The 20,979-nt window shown below is 44.3% G+C and overlaps 1 protein-coding gene across 1 annotated transcript in view; it reads left to right on the forward strand.

Moving 5' to 3' along the window:
* SCN1B (sodium voltage-gated channel beta subunit 1) overlaps positions 1-20,979 on the forward strand; it is a 465,938-nt gene that overhangs the window by 362,375 nt on the left and 82,584 nt on the right. Inside the window, exon 4 of the mRNA XM_078655363.1 lies at positions 13,225-13,366. Within this exon, the coding sequence (XP_078511489.1) occupies positions 13,225-13,366 (142 nt within the window). The remainder of the gene's footprint in view (positions 1-13,224; positions 13,367-20,979) is intronic.

The raw sequence follows: 20,979 nt of genomic DNA on the forward strand, positions 1-20,979 counted from the left end.
CCTATTCACATAAGAAAAAACACAAACTAGTAGTTTTCAGAGAGCTGTACCCTTCCCAAAAAACCAAACTACATACTGCCTGACGCCGCCAGACTAAAAACACATTATCACTTCGCTTCCAACAAATCTCATGTAATGATTTGATATCAGCACAACCTCCATTAATCAATCAGTAAGCATGTTTTCCTGTCTGACAATCAAACTTAAACATGCTCCATTAACACATAAAGCCTTCTCAGCTCCAAACAAAGAGAAGAAATAAAAGAAAGGCATGGCTGTGCACGAAAAGGAACATGGGCGCTGACCTTCAATCTGGAACCTCAAATTAATTACAAGAACGATAAATTAGCTGAAAGTTTGTTCAGATTCGGTTCACCCACAACGATTTAGTATGAGTGGGATACTGGCCTGGGCCATTCAGTGGTCACCGCTGCTAACATGTGGGTGCTATCACTTACTGAGGTTCTAGACTTTCTAGAGTCCAGAGGTGTCAGGGAAACAACACCCAAAAGACCCCTGAGTTCCTTCCTGTCTCGGTGCACAAATAAACAGAGACACGGGCTTCTCGATGGTGGCGTCAGAGACCAAGGTTTATTTACTGCAGGGATACAGAAGTCACAGGAACCACACAAAGGCAGATTCTAGGAGACTGTTCCATTTGTACAAAGTGGGTCGCTCCTTATATACATGGAAAATGACTTTAGGCAACATTGTTAAAATATCTTCCATGCCTAGCCCGGTATCCCAAACAGAACAATAAACATATATCAGCGATAATTATTTGCAAGTTTCCAGTATTCGATCAAGTCTTCATGTCAGTTTTCTATTCATAGATCGATCCGCCTCAATAAAAAATGTTTCCTCCCCATAGTAAAAGCCCAGAAGGAAAGGAGCAGGGCCAGGTGTAGAAGATAGAAAAGCAGGATAAGAGATGCTTGTGGGTCATAAAACGGGCACGGCTACTGTCTTCGGCCTCCTAATCGTGGTCAGGCCAACGAACACGAGAACCAGTATAACAGGACTGGCTTCAGGCAAGGGAGGCAGCTTCTGCCAAGTCAAGCAGCATCAGCCTTCCTGAACTAAAGCCTACGTGTCCCTAACAAGGTGATTCAGCTGGGGTCAACGTTCGTCCATTGACTATGTGAGGGCAAGAGACAAAATGGACGCCGTATCTAAAATGGATGCCGTGTGTTTTCAACAGAATGCCCTATTTCTCAGTGTATCCGTGCTAGTAGCACAGCGAAAACACTGCCACATACACAATGGATCATTTACGGTTCACTGGTACCAAAATCGTGTCAGTACTACGATACCGAAAACACGGGTTCGGATCGCTACAGAACCTCAGACTTAAGTCCTTTTGCCCTTACATAGGCAATAACTCACTCTATGTCAGAGTCTATCTCTATATTCATTAAGTCACTGATATGGTGCTGGAGCATCATTCTATCTCGTAACGTCTCTCCCAAAACAGGCGGCCTTCTTACGCATGTTGCGGCACAGTGGCCACATAAGGCAGGACCACACTGAACAACGAGACAGCATGAGAATAGGAACACCAACATAACACCAATGACCATCAGAACCTTCCATCCCCACGCAGATAACAGATTCCAAAGCCATCCCATCAGCGACCAATCACCTTTATCTACGTGAATAGAGTCAGCGATCTTGTGTAACTTAGAAATGGCCTCGTACACTGTTGGAGCATTATTAGGAATAAAAACACAGCAACTCGATTGGATCATCTTACATACTCCACCTCGATCTGCAAGTATTACGTCAAGAACCATACGGTTCTGCAACGTCATGAGGCGATCCGCCTGGAGCTCAGCTGTCAGGTTACTAAGGGCACCGGCAGTTTCAGTGATAGTGGATTCAACTACCCGTGTTAGTTGACGCAAGTTCCTACTATTGGCCATGGGCCCCCAGAACGGAAGGAAACCCTTAAAAAAATCTCCTGCTTCTTGGCCAGCAGTATCTTCTTTGTCGAAGATACCTCTCACAAATCTAGTCTTGTGATAATCCGGTGCAGCAGTCTATGTCGGAGGTAACAGTCGGGCAATATAACAGGAGCCTGAAAAGTCAGCCGGCAGCCATGTATATGCTCTGTCTTGGCAGACAAAATAGGTACCCTTAGCAGCTAAGAATGCTGGGGAAGACTGTGCTGGAAAAACGTACGTTTCAGTACAGTCACTCTTCCCTAACCGAGCTCTCGGGTTTCTCCCATTCCCTTGCAAACAGACTTGACCTTGGTGGGGTAGGACCCAAATCGGAGTCGAGCTCTTACGCTTGTTCTCAACCAAACTAATGCCATACTCCGTAGCATTCCAACCCATATAAACTCGCAATTCATCCTTGGGAATAAACGGAGTGTCATTGACATCACTAACCATGTCAGTAATTCCCTTTACCAAGGCTCTATTAGCAGAGTTATACCTAGTGGAACGCGGAGGTCGCGGGGGATAGGTCTCAAGAGCATAAACGAACATGGTCTGAAATGCCCAAAATGATCCATTATAACTAAAGGGCAGAACCAGATAGGGGATACTCTTGTCCATGGTATGTGGTATCAGACCGCACACCCAGCAGTTCGTTGTATTTACTACCAGTTGGTGTTGGTGCAAGAGCTGAATGAAAGTGTTATTTATAAACTCAGAGCGTCGAGCTTGCTCATGTGCAGGAAAAGGGTGGAAAGAATGAGGAGAAACAATAGTCGGAGAAACAGAAACATTTGGAGGTACTGCAGATGTAACTGGTGCAAAAATTAACTGGATACCGAAAACAATTCCGCCCACCAAAGTTATTAAAACAGTCAGACATGTCAGAGCACATTGCATTATGAAACATTTGCTATGCAGAATTTTGTACAAATTTGTCTTGCGAGTATTGATAGCGTTAACTCGTCGCAGTTCAGGAAGCTCCATCCTCTACAGCCGTTCGCAATCGGATGATTTGTACCTGTTAAAAATGCCTCTGTCTACCCTGGGAGTTCCCAAAATAAACAGAAGAAACCGACCTTGTGTCTGGTCCCCTGCAAGTTAAACTAGGCACACGTTACGACCCTACGGCAACCCAGATGGCAAGGTAAAAAAACAAAAATTCATGAGCAAAACTTCCTGACTGAAAAGAATATGGTAAGATCAATCAGTTTTCAAATAGACCAGTACTTATGCAATGTTATTGGTTCATAGAATGAGAACGCAAGTTGTAACGGAATTTTTCAGGTTGTGTCTGATCTCGAAACAACGGATTTGAAGATGCAGCAATGTTCAAATCCACAGGTGGCAAATGTTCACTTTGTACAGTGCTCTGTTCAGGGTTCAAAGAAACAGTTCCTGGTGTGGTGTCAGAGTTCTGTGTTTCAGTTTGTCTGTCCGTTGTATACTCTGCATCGCTGAAAGGGACAAGCCTAGGAACAGGTTCGGTCTCGGAAACACCAATTCCCTGTCTAACCCAACTGTCATAGGGGAGTGGGAGAGGCACACGCTTCGTATGGGTAGCGTGCACCCAATTTTTCCTGCCGGCTAGGCGTACAGCAGTTTTTGTGGCCAGGAGCACTTGAAAAGGACCAACAAATCGTGGCTGAAGGTTTCGGGTTCATCCAAAGTTCCTTACGAGAACAAAATCCCCGGGTTTCAGTGCGTGTCCTGGACCCTCTGGCGGCTTAGGCAAGGTTTCAAATACCTGTTGATGAATAAGACTCAATTTAGCAGTCAGGTCAAAAAGGTAATCAATCAACATTGGATATTCGATCTGATTGAATTCCTTGGGCCTCGGAACTCCCCAAACATTAGCAGGGCGACCAAACACAATCTCATATGGGCTAAGCCCTATTCGAGAGTGTACAGTCGCTCTGGTAGACAGTAAGGCCAAAGGCAGTGCATCTGGCCAGGATAAACCAGTGGAAGCTTGGATTTTAGCAAGTTTCAGCTTCAAGGTACCATTGTACCCCTCAACCAGACCTGCTGACTGTGGATGATTCGCACTGTGGAATTTTTGCTTAATTCCCAAACCTGCACACACACTTTGCATAACTTTCCCTACGAACTCACTTCCATTGTCCGACCATACAATCCGTGGCATGCCGTACCTAGGGAAATATTCTTTGAGGAGGATTTTGGCAGTGGACAGGGCAGTGTTATCCTTTAACGGATAAGCTTCAATCCATCTCGAAAACGCACAGACTACCACTAGGACATATTTGAGGTTGTTACACCTGTCCATGTGGATAAAATCTAACTGGATTACTTCAAATGGACAAGAAGGGGGAGCAAAATGACCAGCTGGGGTTGGGGTTCCCTTGCCAGGATTATGCATCAGGCATACCATGCAATTTTTCACCACTCTCTCCGCACACTTAGCAATCCCATCATTCTTCCATACGGGAGCTAACATCTTACTGATACCTTTCGTACTGATGTGCGCTATTCCATGAGCCATCGTAACCACCGCAAGTACATACGCATCAGGCAATATCCATCGCTGATGCTCTGACAAATCAATCCAACATCCATTCGAATCCAATTTACCCATTTTCTCCTCCCATGCATTCCTCTCACTTTCGGTAGCTTCATTCTGGATTGCCTTTACACTTTCAATCGTATTCTCGCACATCCCTGATTCAGCAATCCACCTTGCAGACATTGCAACATACATTCGACTCATCATATTCTTGGCCGTCTCCTTAGCGACCTCATCTGCGAACGCATTCCCACGACCAACGTCATCCGTAACCTTTCGATGGGCACTGCATTTCACAATCGCAACTTCCTTTGGTAAGGTCAGAGATTCCAACAGGTCATTGACTAATTGTCCATGTTGGATCTTAGTCCCATGGGACGTAAGGAAACCTCTTTCCTTCCACAAACGACCGAAACTGTGTGCTACGCCGAAGGCATATTGACTATCAGTAAACACATTCACTCTCTTACCCTCAGCTAAAACACACGCTCTCGTCAATGCAATTAATTCTGCAGCTTGGGCAGAATTCTGACTCACTCTTGCAGTCTCAACAATCGTGCTCAAAGTCGTAACTGCGTACGCACTAGTCACATCACCATTCTGGAGTTTAAAACAAGATCCGTCCACATACAAAATACCATCTGGATCTAGTAATGGAGTATCTTTTAAATCAATCCGTCCTTTTGTCTCTTCCTCAGTTCTGAAGCAACAATCATGGGGTTCCAAATCACTCGACTCCTGAGTAGTCGGCAACAGTGTTGCTGGATTCAATATGCTGCACCGCTTAATCTGAATGTGACTTGCCAAAAGCGTCAGCTCATAGCCTGATAGTCTAGCACTGGTGAGGTGCTGAGTTTTCGTTCGATTCATGAGTGTATCCACGGTATGCGGAACCATGACTACTAACATATTGTTCATGACCAATTCAGCAGACTGTCGAATGGACACTGCAGCTGCTGCTGTAGCTCTCAAACAACTTGGCAATGCTCTGGCTACCGGATCTAATGTCGATGAGAAATACGCACAAGGTCGTTGCTTGTCACCGAATTGTTGCGTCAAAACACTCAACGCGTAACCCTCTCTTTCGTGGACATATAGTGTAAACGGCTTACTATAGTCAGGAGTACCCAACACAGGAGCTGAACACAACGCATCACGCAAATCAGAGAAGCTCTGCTGACATTCATCAGACCATGGCAAAGGACTCGGAACACCTTTTCCAGTCAGAGCCACCAATGGTTTTGCCATAAGAGAAAAATTTGGGATCCATTGTCTGCAATATGACGTAATACCCAAAAACGCACGCACTTCTCTCTGTGTGCTTGGTACAGTCATCTGCGAAATTGCTTTAATTCTCTCTGGGGTCAACCTTCTTCCCTCTTCTGACAAAAGATGACCTAAATAGGTCACTTCTTGGCAACAATATTGTAGTTTAGAAGGTGACACCTTGTGATGTAAGTCTGATAAATGATGCAGCAAAGAAATTGTAGCTGTTTTGCACGTTTCCTCGTCATCAGCAGCCACTAAGAGATTGTCTACATATTGGATAAGAGCAGCACCAGGAGGAAGTAAAAAGGTATCTAAATGACTTTTTAATGCTTGGCTGTAAATCGAAGGGCTCTCACAATAGCCTTGTGGAGCGCGTTTGAATCTGAAGCTACGACCACCTAAGGAGAAACCAAAAATATCCCTACTGTCTTCGGCTATCGGAATGCTGGAGAAGGCATTCTTCAAGTCAATCACTGAAAACCACGCAGCTGAAGCAGGAATTAATGTCAGTAATGCAGTGATATCCGGGACCACAGGAAATTGCGGAACCACAATTTTATTAACCTCTCTAAGGTCAATCACTAGTCTGTAGACTGGAGGTTTTTATTTATTTATTTATTTATTTGAACTTATATCGCGCAACAGCTACCCGCAGTGGGTTTCCCGGCGCAAGGGATAGACTCAAGAAGGAAAACACAGATCTATCAGACAACACCACAGATCAGAATAGAGCAGCAAGGAATATTTTAAAAAAGAAAAGTTTTCAGTTTTTTCCTAAAAATGAATAGATTAGTTTCGGTTTTCAGAGAGGTGGGTAATGTGTTCCAGTATTTGGGACCTAGATGAGAAAAGGTCCGTCCCCCCATCCTAGCAAGCTTAAATCGTGGAACAACAAAGTCGCAGTTAGTAGAAGTTTGGAAGGATCAGTGCGTTTTAAAATCGGCAAAACAGGACTGTTGCATACATTTCCTCTAGTTTCTTCTATCACATCTTTCTGTATCAAGTCCTGCACGATCAGTAAAAGCGCACATTCACCTTCATTTGAAATCCGATACTGTGGGATTCGTGGAAATCTAACATTCGCCTTCAAACTCACCACATAAGGAGGAATTTCCAAAAGACCTACATCGTTAGGACCAGTTGCCCAAAGAGTATCAGGAAGAGAACGCAGCTCCGGTGGGAGCTTATCCATTGACAAATACATTGGAGAGATCACTCTCTCACCCAACGTGAGCTGTACTCCTGAAGGAGAGCAGTACAATGTCGCATGCAGGCGTTTTAACAGATCTAGACCAAGCAGGTTCTCATTACAACCAGTCGTTAGAATAAGGGGTGCTTCTAGATGACATGGTCCAACAGAAATGGACAAAGGACCAGAGACAGGGTTGTGAACAGGGGCGCCTGAGAATCCTACCGAAATGTTGGTTAAGCCAGACAAAGGTGCGCCAGGGAGTTTCGCATGCATAATTGAACTTTTTGCCGCACCAGTATCCAACAGAAACGGTTCAATCACACCGGATGTAGCTACAGCGACATAAGGTCCACTCTGATCGGCTGGAACTGATACTACTCCCTCTCTTTGCCTATGGCTGTCCTAGTACTCACTTTGCTATACTTCTCCATTACCCTCATAATAATCTTCAACATGGTATTGTTGAGATCTACCCGATGGCACATTCTGCTGATCAAAATAATTAGAGGAACGATCAGTCTGTGGAGGCACAGCACCGCGTCCTCTGCCTCTAGGAGCTTGCATGAAACCACCACGGCCTCTCGGAGTGGGGACACCGCTAGTTTGTGGATGCAGAACTGGACACTCATTCTTATAATGACCCTCCTTTTTACAATAGGCACACTGATTCCATGCTAACTGTTGTCGTGGAATACCATAATCAAACCTTTGGGACATTCCTTGCTGGAACTGTGGCTGTTGCTGAAACTGGGGTCGCTGCTGTGAATCTGACTGATTCGAGCGAGGCGGATACGCCTGTTTCAAAAGAACTTTAGTTTTCAAGTCTTTCGTCTTCTTCTCTGACTTTTCCTTCTCTTCTTTTTCTCTATTTTCGTAATACTGAGCAGTTGCAAGTATCTGTGCGGTCGTCGATACCGCCCATGCACTCTCAGAATCCTTCAACTTATTACTTAATTCAGGCAATAAATTAAACACAAACTTGTCGACAAACAATCTCTGGCCTCCCTCAGTACTCATATCTTGACCACTGTGGTCTACGAAAGTCTCTTCAAATCTGGTGAAGAAATCAGAGACACTTTCATCCTTCTTTTGCTTGCATGCTGATAATTTATCCCAGTTGACACGTAACGCCGGCATCAGAGTTTTCATCAAATTGATTATTCTGCCAGGCAAAGCAGCGATCAGGGGCTCAGGTTTAGCACCACCAATTTGTTGTGCATCTGCCGCTACAATAGCTGGCCAATCACCTCCTAAGGCAACTTGATGATCCTCATGGCGAATTTTAGCCCAAATAGGCTGTGGCACTACTTTGCCGAAAAGCATCTCAATGTCTGCCAAATTCATGACACAAGCTTGAACTGTCTGGGTCAACTCTTTATAATAACCAGCAGGATTCTTGCGCGGGTCTGGCAATGTCTGTTTTACTGCTAAAACTTCAGCCCGTTTCCACGGAATGTGTATCCACACTCTCTGAAACTGTGCTGGAGCTGCTTGAATACCAAGATTCGCATTAGCTTGAACTGCTTCGCGCCATATCGGCGGGACTTCCCTCATCGGATACTGACCTCGCTTCTTCCTAGTAATCGGAGAACCATCTGGGTCCCTTGGTAATCGAAGAGGAGAATCAGACCTGTATGCTAAAATCAGTTCTATTGCTTCCTTTACGTCCGGACCCACTATCATTCCTGCAGCGAATCTTTGCTGAGTATATATCAAATCAGCGGGAACTGAATCCAAGAAATCATCATCCCATTCCTCACGCAAAAGGGAACACATCACATCAAATACGTATCGCTGAGTTGGTTCATTCCATTGCATAAACGTATCCAACACCCTTTGTGCATCGTATTTCACAGTTTTCGAAACCCACCTAAGAGCTGTCGAATCTAACATTTCTCGTTCCTGGGGACCAGGAAGCTGACTACGTCTCTGTGTAGAGTCAGAAACGGGGGTCTTAATTAAAGACCTGTAAAAAGGGGTTAAAATATTAGTTACAGAGTCAGTTATTTTCCGACGACCAGAAAGCGGAGTCAGAATGTTTACAGAGGTCGGGGACAAGGAAGCTGGAGCAGATGAAATTGTAAGGGTAGGAGTAGTGGGCAAAGCAGTTTGCGAAACGACAGGCACAGGCGGAATAGGCAACCCAGGAAGAGGGGGTGCTGGAGGAACATTAACCACAGGAAGGACAGGAGCTTGGATCAAAAGAGGAGGAACAACTATTCCAGGCTGACCAACAGCCGGTTGTACAACAGGTGGCAACTGTGGTGCCGTAACACCCTGTGCATACGGTGGAGGCGATCTCAAAAGATAAGACAACAGGGGGTCCTTTTCGGGGTCCTCTGCTGGCTTAGCAGGACACGATGGCAAGGCAGGGTAGCACTTGTCAATCGCCAAATTATGCTCTCTATTCGCTACCTCTATTGCTTTTTCAGTCTCGTTGATATGCAACTGCCTAGCAGACCGCATCAGAGTCAAACCTTTCTCTTTCTGTTCCTTTTTCCTTTTTCTTATTTCTCTCTGTCTGGCTTCCTTATGCCAAAAATGAAAAGAATCAAACATTGCCGGCCGGGCTTTCTTCTTAAATAATTTTACTTCCAGGTTATCTAGAATTTCAGTTTCGAAGCTACCATGTGGTGGCCAACTAAGGACACCATCTTTCCTGGTGTATCGGACCCACACTTCATTGTAAGTGATAGGACCCACACCATGTTTACAGTAGAGCTCATACGTTGGAGTTCCAATCGGAGGAACCGGACACGAGTCCTCCAACCGGGAATCCCTGTTGCAACTTAACCAGGACAGGAAACAATTACTACGACTAGCCATTACAAACTAAGGACAAGAGTCTAACCAAATGTGCAAAGAACTTAGGCCTACCAAGAGCATCCAAATGAACCACTACCAAAAACCAAAGATTATCTTTGACAAGAGCAACCAGTGATAATCTACAAACGCAACCAAGAGTATCCAAAACAAGCGTATATCCAGAAAACAAAAGGATTATCTGTCAACCAATGATAAATCCTTACAAGAGCAACCAAGAGCAACCAAACTGGGTGCGACCCACTTAATACTTAACTGAAATGTCGAAGACGTCACCAAGGAGAACCCGTCTACGTCTCGCCGTACTAAGGTCTGCACCTGAGGTCCAAGACAGGGCGACAGTCAGGGCAGACGTCCTCTGTAGCCGTCTGGGAACGGGAACCCTCGTGGAAGAGATCGTCGGGCCACTTTTACGACATGCAGGGATCGATGAAGCGGGGTACCTCCCTCCGGAATCTCCACACGAAGCTCCTCGAAATCTTCAGGCTTTGGACCGGTACCAGTTGACGTCGCCCCACGTTGGGCGCCAAATGAGGTTCTAGACTTTCTAGAGTCCAGAGGTGTCAGGGAAACAACACCCAAAAGACCCCTGAGTTCCTTCCTGTCTCGGTGCACAAATAAACAGAGACACGGGCTTCTCGATGGTGGCGTCAGAGACCAAGGTTTATTTACTGCAGGGATACAGAAGTCACAGGAACCACACAAAGGCAGATTCTAGGAGACTGTTCCATTTGTACAAAGTGGGTCGCTCCTTATATACATGGAAAATGACTTTAGTCAACATTGTTAAAATATCTTCCATGCCTAGCCCGTTATCCCAAACAGAACAATAAACATATATCAGCGATAATTATTTGCAAGTTTCCAGTATTCGATCAAGTCTTCATGTCAGTTTTCTATTCATAGATCGATCCGCCTCATCGTAAAAAATGTTTCCTCCCCATAGTAAAAGCCCAGAAGGAAAGGAGCAGGGCCAGGTGTAGAAGATAGAAAAGCAGGATAAGAGATGCTTGTGGGTCATAAAACGGACACGGCTACTGTCTTCGGCCTCCTAATCGTGGTCAGGCCAACGAACACGAGAACCAGTATAACAGGACTGGCTTCAGGCAAGGGAGGCAGCTTCTGCCAAGTCACGCAGCATCAGCCTTCCTGAACTAAAGCCTACGTGTCCCTAACAAGGTGATTCAGCTGGGGTCAACGTTCGTCCATTGACTATGTGAGGGCAAGAGACAAAATGGACGCCGTATCTAAAATGGATGCCGTGTGTTTTCAACAGAATGCCCTATTTCTCAGTGTATCCGTGCTAGTAGCACAGCGAAAACACTGCCACATACACAATGGATCATTTACGGTTCACTGGTACCAAAATCGTGTCAGTACTACGATACCGAAAACACGGGTTCGGATCGCTACAGAACCTCACTGGACCCCCACACAACAAGGGCCTCCAATACCACTGCTCCCAAAGTCACTTCTTTCAGGTACTCCTGGAATAGTGCAGTAAAGGACTACTCTAGTAGGGCATAGGGTTATACCACCTCCTGGGCAGAGATATGCCCCCAATTATTTTTTATAGAATTTACACCCAAAGCACAAGATTTTTTTAGTAACATTTGGGCATATATTCAATGTTATCAATAGGGCTGCACTGGGTGGATGCAGAGGACTTTGGAGCTCAACAGACCTTTTGCTATAAAATTTACAAAACAATCTCGGGAGAGTGAGTCAGTGGGACAGATATGCCAGCGAAAGAAATCACAGAATGTTGCAAGATTGCTTTGATATGTCTGGTGGCCCTGTGTTCAAGGCTGGATAACACGATGGCTGATGCTTGAGCGGATGATGACTGTGGTCACTATTGTCCAATCAGGGCACAGTTCAAATCTCGAACTATTCTAAGTTTTCTGTAAGAGGACAAGCTTACTAGTGCATAAATACCCACTACTGAGTTCCCAGGGCTATCTATCTTTACTGACCCTTATCTCTTACTGAACCAATCGTGGTAACATCTTTCAATGTTGTTAGTTCCCATAGGACAGGGGCTTGTATTGGGCCTTAAGGCTTCATATGTGAACTGGACTGAATGTTTTGAGGTCAACTACGACTACAAACAATATCTTCATGGCTTGACACACTTCGCCCATCTTCCACTTTGTCCTCTAAATGTTGTTGCTTTCCTGCACAGAAGGCCGGACCAGTTTGAATTAGTCACAAAGTGAATCTGGACTGTGCTCAAATGAAACACAGCTAGTAGAAGGGGGAGGGAGGATTTCACTTTGACTGGGCGAAGCCTACTCTCTCTTTAGGGGAGGTCTCTCCTACTCCCAAGTTCCCAAGACGGTGTCCCTTAAAGCATGAACACAATTCTTCAGGTGGACTCATCAAGTGTTTAAAATGGACCCCAGTATTCGCTCTTACCTTTGTAAACATACACAAAACATACATGCACTATCTCCACGTGTTTCTCACACAAAGGTGTGGATGAAACCCAGTTACAGGGGAGCCCGCAAACTTTTACAGGAGAGACCAATAGGCATTCTTCCCATAGGGAACAGGTTCTGAGGTTTGTGCCCATGAAGTAGAGTCAGACTGTTACCTCCTCTCCCCCAATCCCCTCATAATCTGGAACGATGGAGTAGTAGAATCCTAATAGGAAAATCCTCCAGTGCACTGTCTGTCAAGTTAAGTGGAGTAAAAAACAGGGTAGGTCATTCAAAATGCACACATCAGGCTAGCAAAGCTCATCAGGCCATCAAAGTACATTTACCCAGCAAAGACACAATATGGACACGGGACACATTAGTTATGTTAGAGCTGCTGTGAACAGGAGGTAGGCCTCTATCAGGAGTCACCATGTATTCAGACAATCTCTAATTTGATGTCTACAGTGTCAGACTAGTCCATAACAGACCAAGAATGCTTAATACTAAACGTATGTTTGGACCTTGACTTATGCTTCCTATGAGCTAGCCAAGCTCATAGCAGCCAACCTCATATTTTTTAATTCTGACTCACACGGTTTGTGTCTGGGCCATGACTGAAGGACACAATTTTCACAGGTTTCCCATGTCTAAACTGCTGCTCACAAGGACCGCTGATTCAGCACAGGCACCCTACAGATGGACCATAATCTAAAATCAGGACGTCGTTCTGAAATACACATGGACATGACAATTTCATCCATTGCTCCAAGGCAATGTATGGGCAATAACTGGTCAACAATCACCTTCCTTAAGGAAAAAGCTTCTTCCATTTCTGTCAGTGAAGCACACGGTTAACCCACTCTTGGTGCATGGAATGCCCATTTGTTGCTATCCGGCACATCTTCTGTGAACCAATGAGAGTAGCCACTTGTTTTTAGCTGATGTTCATTGTTTGCATGAATACTTGTAGGTTTGTAATGTCAGTGGAAAGATGCAGTCTGCCCAGGTCTTTGTCCATGCCTACTGTGATGAGTGTCATTTGTTGTTTTGCAGCAAACAGAGACACAGCCTCCATTGTGTCGGAGATCATGATGTATGTCTTGATCGTGGTCCTCACCATATGGCTGATAGCCGAGATGATCTACTGCTACAAAAAGATAGCGGCAGCCGGGGAGGAGGTGATACAGGAGAATGCGTGAGTCTCAATCTAATTATCACGTGATCAATATTGTTAATGACTTTGCGTCATTTCTTGATTGCATCAATAGAGATTAATGTGCATGCGTGGAGATGCCCCCAAGCAGCTTCATTAAGTCACCTTGGAGCTGGTTTCAATTACAGGGAATGATTAGTGAGAACCTCAAGGCTTAGTGAAGGGAATGGTACCTTAGGATCAACAATACAACTGTTAGTTAGAGAGCCAAGTGTTCTTGAATGCGAGCTGTTACCGAAGCTTAGTAGTGGATTTGTCAGGAGTTGCATCGTTAAAAAGGACAGCTGTGTTTTGCTAATGCAAAAGTCCATAGATAGTGACTTGATGATTAGCCACATTTAGGATAGCCGTACTTTTCTAAGTTATGAGCTTATTATGCACTTTTTATGATCATGAATGCTAAATATCCTGAAAGAGGCTTTGGAAAATAAGAGAAATGTGGATGTGGAGGTTTGTATGTGTCAAAAATAATGTCCCTCAGGAGAGAGGTGTGGAGTTTTGTATCACAAGCACTCTCTTTTTCTAAGTGACCCTCTGACCCTGGTACGGTGTGGTATATTATTGTAGATTGCTCTTGTGCACTAAGATATGGATGAGGTAGTGGATGAAATAGTGGAGTTTAATATGGACCATATGTGCATGCTGATGACGAAAGAGAGACTGGTTGGTGCTAACAGTTGAAGATGAGGTGCTGTATTAATTACTCTGCTACTTTACTTACCTACTTATTTGAGTAAACACATTGACTAATCTCGGTGTTTTTTAATGGAATATTGCACATGATCGCGACAAGCAGGAGTTACGGGCTACCGTGATTTTAAGGAGCAATACATGCCCAATAGCTTTATTACTATTACACAACGAGACTACCATACCCCAACCAATAGCTTAGTGTTTAGTTTCGATGTTAATTCAAATTGAAGCAGATTTTGTTAAAGTGTGGTATCCTCTAGATGGGGAGCACACCCTGAATTCCATCAATGGCTGCTGTGAGTGTTGATGCAATGTCACAAACTATTGTCTCCAGAAACACATGCACAACAGAGCAGGGTGGGAATCATGGAATGAACTAAGAAGAAGGCCCTATTTTCTATTGAAAGAACGCACAACAAAGGAGCTGGCCATTTTGCGCCATTGGAAACCTCATAATTGGAATAAAGCACAGATATGTATCTGAACTTTGGAACTTTGAAGCAGAGTTAATATTTGGAATGGAAATCTCTTTATGGTGGTAAACTGAAGAATTTGAATATATAATAACCAATTTGTTGTCATATTTATTTTTCAATTCTTCGCCTTGACTGAATTTTGTTGTAAGAATCGTTTATGTAGTATCCTTCAGTACCATTTTTGTGTGACTATCATTGTCACGTCAGACATTCAGGCACCAACACCATCCTTGGCTGAGCCTGGAGAACCACCGTTTGAATGGAAATGCTGTTGGACCCATTCCAGGAACAAGTGGAAGTTTTGGAGGACGGGAAGTGCACACCCCAAAGACAGTTGTCATTACTGAAACACTGTTTAAGTGCTGTGGTTCTTAAGGATTTCAAGAAGCTACCCATTATGGAGAATCCAGGAAATGCAGATGTATACTAAATTGGTTTTAAACAAATGCAGGAAAGATATGGAAAAAATAAGTACTGTTTTTGAACACTAAAAGTTCTATTCTAGAGGCCACTATGAAGGAGAGTCCATTGACCAATATATTGTGTTTTTAAGGACTATGGCAGTTTAATGCAACTTTGAGCACACTACAAATGGAAAGGTAATTAGGAACCAAGTGATGAAGTGAACAATTGTAGTCTAGGAATCTCTGTTTCTAAGGCCTTCATCAGGGCAAAAATTTATTCTTACTATCCCTGCTGAGTCCTTTGTAAATGCAGTAGAAAAGTGGAGAATACGTTTTACCGCCACTTGGACATTTGTTAATAATCTATACTTTAGTATATATTTTTGAGGCACATATTGGAACCGAAACAGGTTAGTGCAAGGATTAATGAGGCACCAATCTCGATTTCATCCATGATTAATTATTTTAACCCTGCAGGAAAATCCTCGTGATTTACACTGAGGTAGTTTTACCTGTTATATATATCCTACATATATCCAGTACTCCTATTTCTGAGCTCCCTCACAGCAAGGTGAGACCGCGTGGATGGTACTATCTTATCAAGAAGGGATAGATGGGCCAATATTGAAGTATGCCTTTGCATTCATTATTTTGAAAGTGGGCCCAACTTGACCCACTTACATTCTCAATAAGTGTAGGGTGTATATTTCTGTATTCTTTGTGTTGGGTGTATAATATGAAGGACGTACAGTAGGGTGAAAGCCTCCCTCTCTCACTTGATGTGATAGCCATGTTAAGCCAGAATTCTTGCCATGTGAGGAAATTCACAACCAGTTCCTGAACCCCTGCTTTTTATACCAGCAAAGTCCAACTGGTAAAGGGTAGAAGGCACAAGGTAGAAGCTGTCCTCTTCGAATAAGAGTTTTTTTGTCCCCGTCTGACTCTGGTTGGCATGAGATGCGCACATAAAGAACTGTAGTGCTAGAATGTTAGCTCCTGAGGAAGGTGGCACATTCCTATGCATGCTTAACCATAACATTAATTGACGAAGTGAATAATACCAAAACAGTGCACCTCAGTTATACATTGCTGTACATAACAAGCTGGGTGTGGTGGCTTAGTGGATTCATTCGTCCACTATAAGGGCATGTGTTTGACCTCATGGTCACAGGTTCACATTCTGGCGGGCTTACTTAGCCTTTCATCCTTCTGAGGTTGATGAAATGAGTACCTTTGGGTAACACTAAACATCTGTTATACAGCGCCAAGATACCCTTCTGTGTGAACATGCACTTTACAGATAAACGTGAGGCTATGTTACTTATATTTCCACCACATATAACTCGGTTCGCATGCAGCACATTAGGAATCCATGCCTTTGATTTAGTCTACATTTGATTACCATGTATCCTGATGAGCTATGAAACCATGAAATAGATAAAGGGGCAATGCAAGAGGTTTTTTTTATTGAGGGGGTGGGAGGAAAGGTTTTAGCTCTGCTCTTGTTTTAAACGCAAATTAAATAAATGGCAGAGATTCCTCACAGGCTGCTGTGGACAGGCCTTCTCCAGGCTCACCCCTGGGACATCAAGGAGCAGAGAAATGATCCTGTTCTGCCTGCCAGGATTTAATTACAGAGGTATGGAGGATAATGATAACCGCTGACGCCGGCAACCGATAAACACCCCTGAGGGACGATCAAATGGTGGAAGCTGGATAAGCAGATTCAAGAAATGCACAAAGTGGAATGAGGCTGATAGAGAGTGAAAGGCACAGCATGAGAAGAAAGGAGTGTATATGGACATAAAAAAACGGAAGAGTAAAATAGGAAGAAATGTAAAACGGAAGAAAGAAAGAGTGAGACATGGTGAGTGGTAATAGGCGAGAGTCCAAAGGAAAGGCAGAATTTAGGAAGGATCCACCTGTCTAAAACTAAAAGCAAGAGAGAATAATAGATTGGAAACAGGACTGGAAATGGTAAGTTTCAGGCCCTGGTTGCGGGGCCACTGTGTAGACAGGGATACTGGGCTCCAAGTCTTTTACCACTGGTGTACTGGGGTCTATCCTACTATGGTGCTGAAACTGGGTTAAGTAACTTCTTTCTGCACCTCACTTCCACAGTGACGAGGTGAACAGCCAAATGTGTCTCAATGAGGTATTTGGGGGGAAGAGCTCAGAACTCGACAGTCAACCAACACAGTAAGATATTGTCCAGCCCAGGGCTTATCTTTTGAATAAAAAAAGTATTTTAATCATCGCACAACTCTACACAGCACAATTAGAGCAACACAATACAGAGTTGAAATCCTCTTTGGGTTCTTGAGGTACTACACACGTCGGTGCCCTCCAAGAGCTCCCTAGCATCTGTAATGCCTGGCATCTAACCTGCTCAAGCAGCCTGATTACAAGTTATTTTCTGATCCCTGCATAACCCCCTGCATGAAAGTTAGTGTCCTATTCTATGTATGAGGAAATGCTCGGTGCTCCCCTCCAGGTCACAGTACATTTTCTGGACTTTACATTATCAGAGACAGGCCTAGGCCTCTGCATGCCCGCTAGATTAGCCTGTCGCTATGATCAAAAAAAGTCAGGATACCAGTTTCACAATCAGTCTACCACTCGGGCTTGGGAAAATGGACATTATAACAATACAAAAGGACTGTCACTGGTCTGTACAACTAATACGGGCGAAGAAAAATGTGACGGACTCTGTGTCTACCTGTAAAGTGTGTACAACAAAAAGGAAATGAATCCCATCAGCCCACCCATATGGCAGAGCTTCATCATCTGGGATAGAACCAAAGATGATCCGGTTAGGGAGCCACACACCTGTTGGAATTATGTGCTTCTCCAAACCCAAGGAACCACCAGTGATGGATCATACCAAAAGTGAAATCAGTTTGGAATGGTGTGGTATGTTAAATTGCAGTGAGAAAAAATGTGTGCAAAAAGAATCAAAAAGTGAGATGTAAAATTGGCTACCATGATTTAAGGAAAACTTTATTAGGGAAAATCATGGTGTCAAAATTAAAATGAGTGTGAGACAGTTTGACACAATAACTGTCTATTAAGGATGGTATTTGGTCAACATGTTTCAGCCATTGTAAGAAAGTTAAGCCTGGACTAATCCTGAGCCTTCCCCTCGGCTCAGGATTAGTCCAGGGGTACCGACGGACAGAGCGGGGCCTCCAAACCTGAGCAGTGGCCAGGATGAGTTGAGGCTTTCTCCCAAGCATTTTTGGGAAAGAATCCTAAATACTTTATGAAACAGACATCCCCCGTCTGGAAAATCCAATGTACGGTAGGATGTTTTGTATCATTAATTTGTGTTAATTTTTGCTTTTTTCACTAAGCTTAGGTCAAGCTTAATAGCAGTAGTGTTCAAGAGGTCCTGACGAAAGCCTGGTAGGCTTAACTTTCTTACAATGGCTGAAACATGTTGACCAAATACCATCCTTAATAGACAGTTATTGTGTCAAACTGTCTCACACTCATTTTAATTTTGACACCATGATTTTCCCTAATAAAGTTTTCCTTAAATCATGGTAGCCAATTTTACATCTCACTTTTTGATTCTTTTTGCACACATTTTTTCTCACCGCAATTTAACATCCCACACCATTCCAAACTGATTTGACTTTTGGTATGATACATCACTGGTGGTTCCTTGGGTTTGGAGAAGCACATGATTCCAACAGGTGTGTGGCTTCCTAACCGGACCATCTTTGGTTCTATCCCAGATGATGAAGCTCTGCCATATGGGTGGGCTGATGGGATTCATTTCCTTTTTGTTGTACACACTTTACAGGTAGACACAGAGTCCGCCACATTTTTCTTTGTCCGTATTAGTTGTACAGACCAGTGACAGTCCTTTTGTATTGTTATACTGTGAATAAGGGGTTTGTCTGTCCTTTGGTCTTTAAATAATCTTCCCCTTAGACCCTCCACCAACCTTGTTTTTGACGAAAATGGACATTAACCATCCAGCTGGAGGTGTACATCCCACTAGATACACAAAAACAAACAAAAAAGAATGAAGGAAGAGTGAGAGAGCAACAGAGAGGGTCATATGAGGAAACAGAGCATACACAATCAAAATTGTAGGCTATGGCAGGAAAGACCACAAAATATGCCGGACTTAGCATCTGTCATAGTCAAATTACAGACACTTCCAATAAACTAGGTCTGACTTGGAGCATATTTTGGCATCTCTTGTAGACATCGTGTATGGATTTCAATCAAAAAATTTATTTTCTGGACTTTTCTATACAAATCTGCATTATGTGGGAGTATTCTCCCACACTAATTTTACATTTTCAAAAACCTTGAGAAATTCACGATGATTGGAATATTTAAATAAATCAACTTCATGAAGCTGCAGAGGAAATCTTTTCATATCTGCGGATGTCCTTCCACGAAAGGCCGCTTTGCAGAAAGGTTTGGATATGAACCAGTTTGAAGACGATTGGTGCTTAGTAAAGAGCCTCTGAGGAGGACAGCTAATGCCCGGTTACTCACCGGTAATATTCATTACTCCGAGTCCTGGTCTCCCCGTCCCATTCCTTAACAGTGAGCAGTGAGCAGCTAGTTTGCTCTATAGACACCTATTACCTAGCCGGGGTTTGCACTTCCCCCAACATGGCGCCACCATCATGTGACAATAAAGGATGAAGTGCGTCATAGGAAACTTCCTGAGAATACCAAAGAAAAAACCCAGAAACGAAAAAAGCCCAGAAACAAAACAATCACCCCAAAACCAAATGGAGGGAGGGAGGGAAGGGCTCATGAATGGGACGGGGAGACCAGGAGTAATGAATATTACCTTTGAGTAACCGGGCATTACCTCCTCGTCCTGTCTCCACCTCTCATTCCTTAACAGTGAGCCCGTACCCAAGCACACAGTGATTGTAAGAAAAAACAGACCAGAAAGTGTGAGAAAACAGGTCCATTTAATCAACAGAACACAGTAAAAATCATAAACCATGTACCGCAGACAGGACATGAGCGCCAAAAGCAGCAGAGGCCGCCATCCTCAACTGAAGACGATAATGTGAAACAAACGTATTGGGAGCAGCCCATGTGGCAACATTACAAATGTCTCTCAAGGAGTTACCTACCCTGAACAGAAGAGGGGAGAGGACAGTGGGCAGAATCATAGGCGGAAACCACAGAACCCTTGACCCAACGAGTCAAGGTGGACAAGGAAGGACGAAGACCCCGCCCAGAGAGGCCATAGGTGACAAACAAGGAATCAACCTTACGGAAACCAGAGGTCCGCTCCAAGTAGATGCGGAGAGCCCTCAGTATATCCAAAGAATGGAGGACCACCTCCTCAGGAGAGGCAGGATCTGGAAAAAATACAGGGAGAACAATATCCTCCTGACAGTGGAAAGACGACAAGACCTTAGGCAGAAAAAACTGACTGGGACGGGACGGAGAATGACCTTATCAGCGCAAAAACGCAAAAAGTGGGGCGAAGCCATCAAAGCCCCAATCTCACCAGCCCGCCGGCGAGAAGTAATGGCCACCAGGAAAAGAACCTTAGCAGAAAGGAACTTAAGGTCCACGTAGACCAAAGGCTTGAAAGGGGGACCCGTCAAGGCCTGGAGAACCAAGGGAAGATCCCAAGCTGGCACAGGAGAGTGAGAAACAGGACGCTGAAGCAAAAAACTCAGTGAAAGGCGAGCCACCAACGGAGAGACAGAGGACACAGAGGAACCCCCAAAAGCAAGAATGGCAGCCCACTTCGCACGCAGGGAAGAAATAGCGAGCCCCAAGACGAAACCATCCCACAAGAAGTCCAACACCCTCACAGCCTCACAGGAGGAAGAAGAGAGACCCTTCCCAAGACACCAGGAGGAGAAATTCTTCCAATGACGGCCACAGGACTTCAAGGTGGAAAGGCGTCGTAACAACTGGAGGCACCGGGCAACCTCAACCGAGCAATCCTGACCCAACAAACTCGACCTCTCAAGTGCCAAACCCCCAGGCGCAGGGAGGCTATCCCGAGAAGAGGAGCCCG

This window comes from Lissotriton helveticus, chromosome 7 (genome assembly GCF_964261635.1).
Source record: "Lissotriton helveticus chromosome 7, aLisHel1.1, whole genome shotgun sequence".
In the NCBI taxonomy this organism is placed as follows: domain Eukaryota; kingdom Metazoa; phylum Chordata; class Amphibia; order Caudata; family Salamandridae; genus Lissotriton; species Lissotriton helveticus.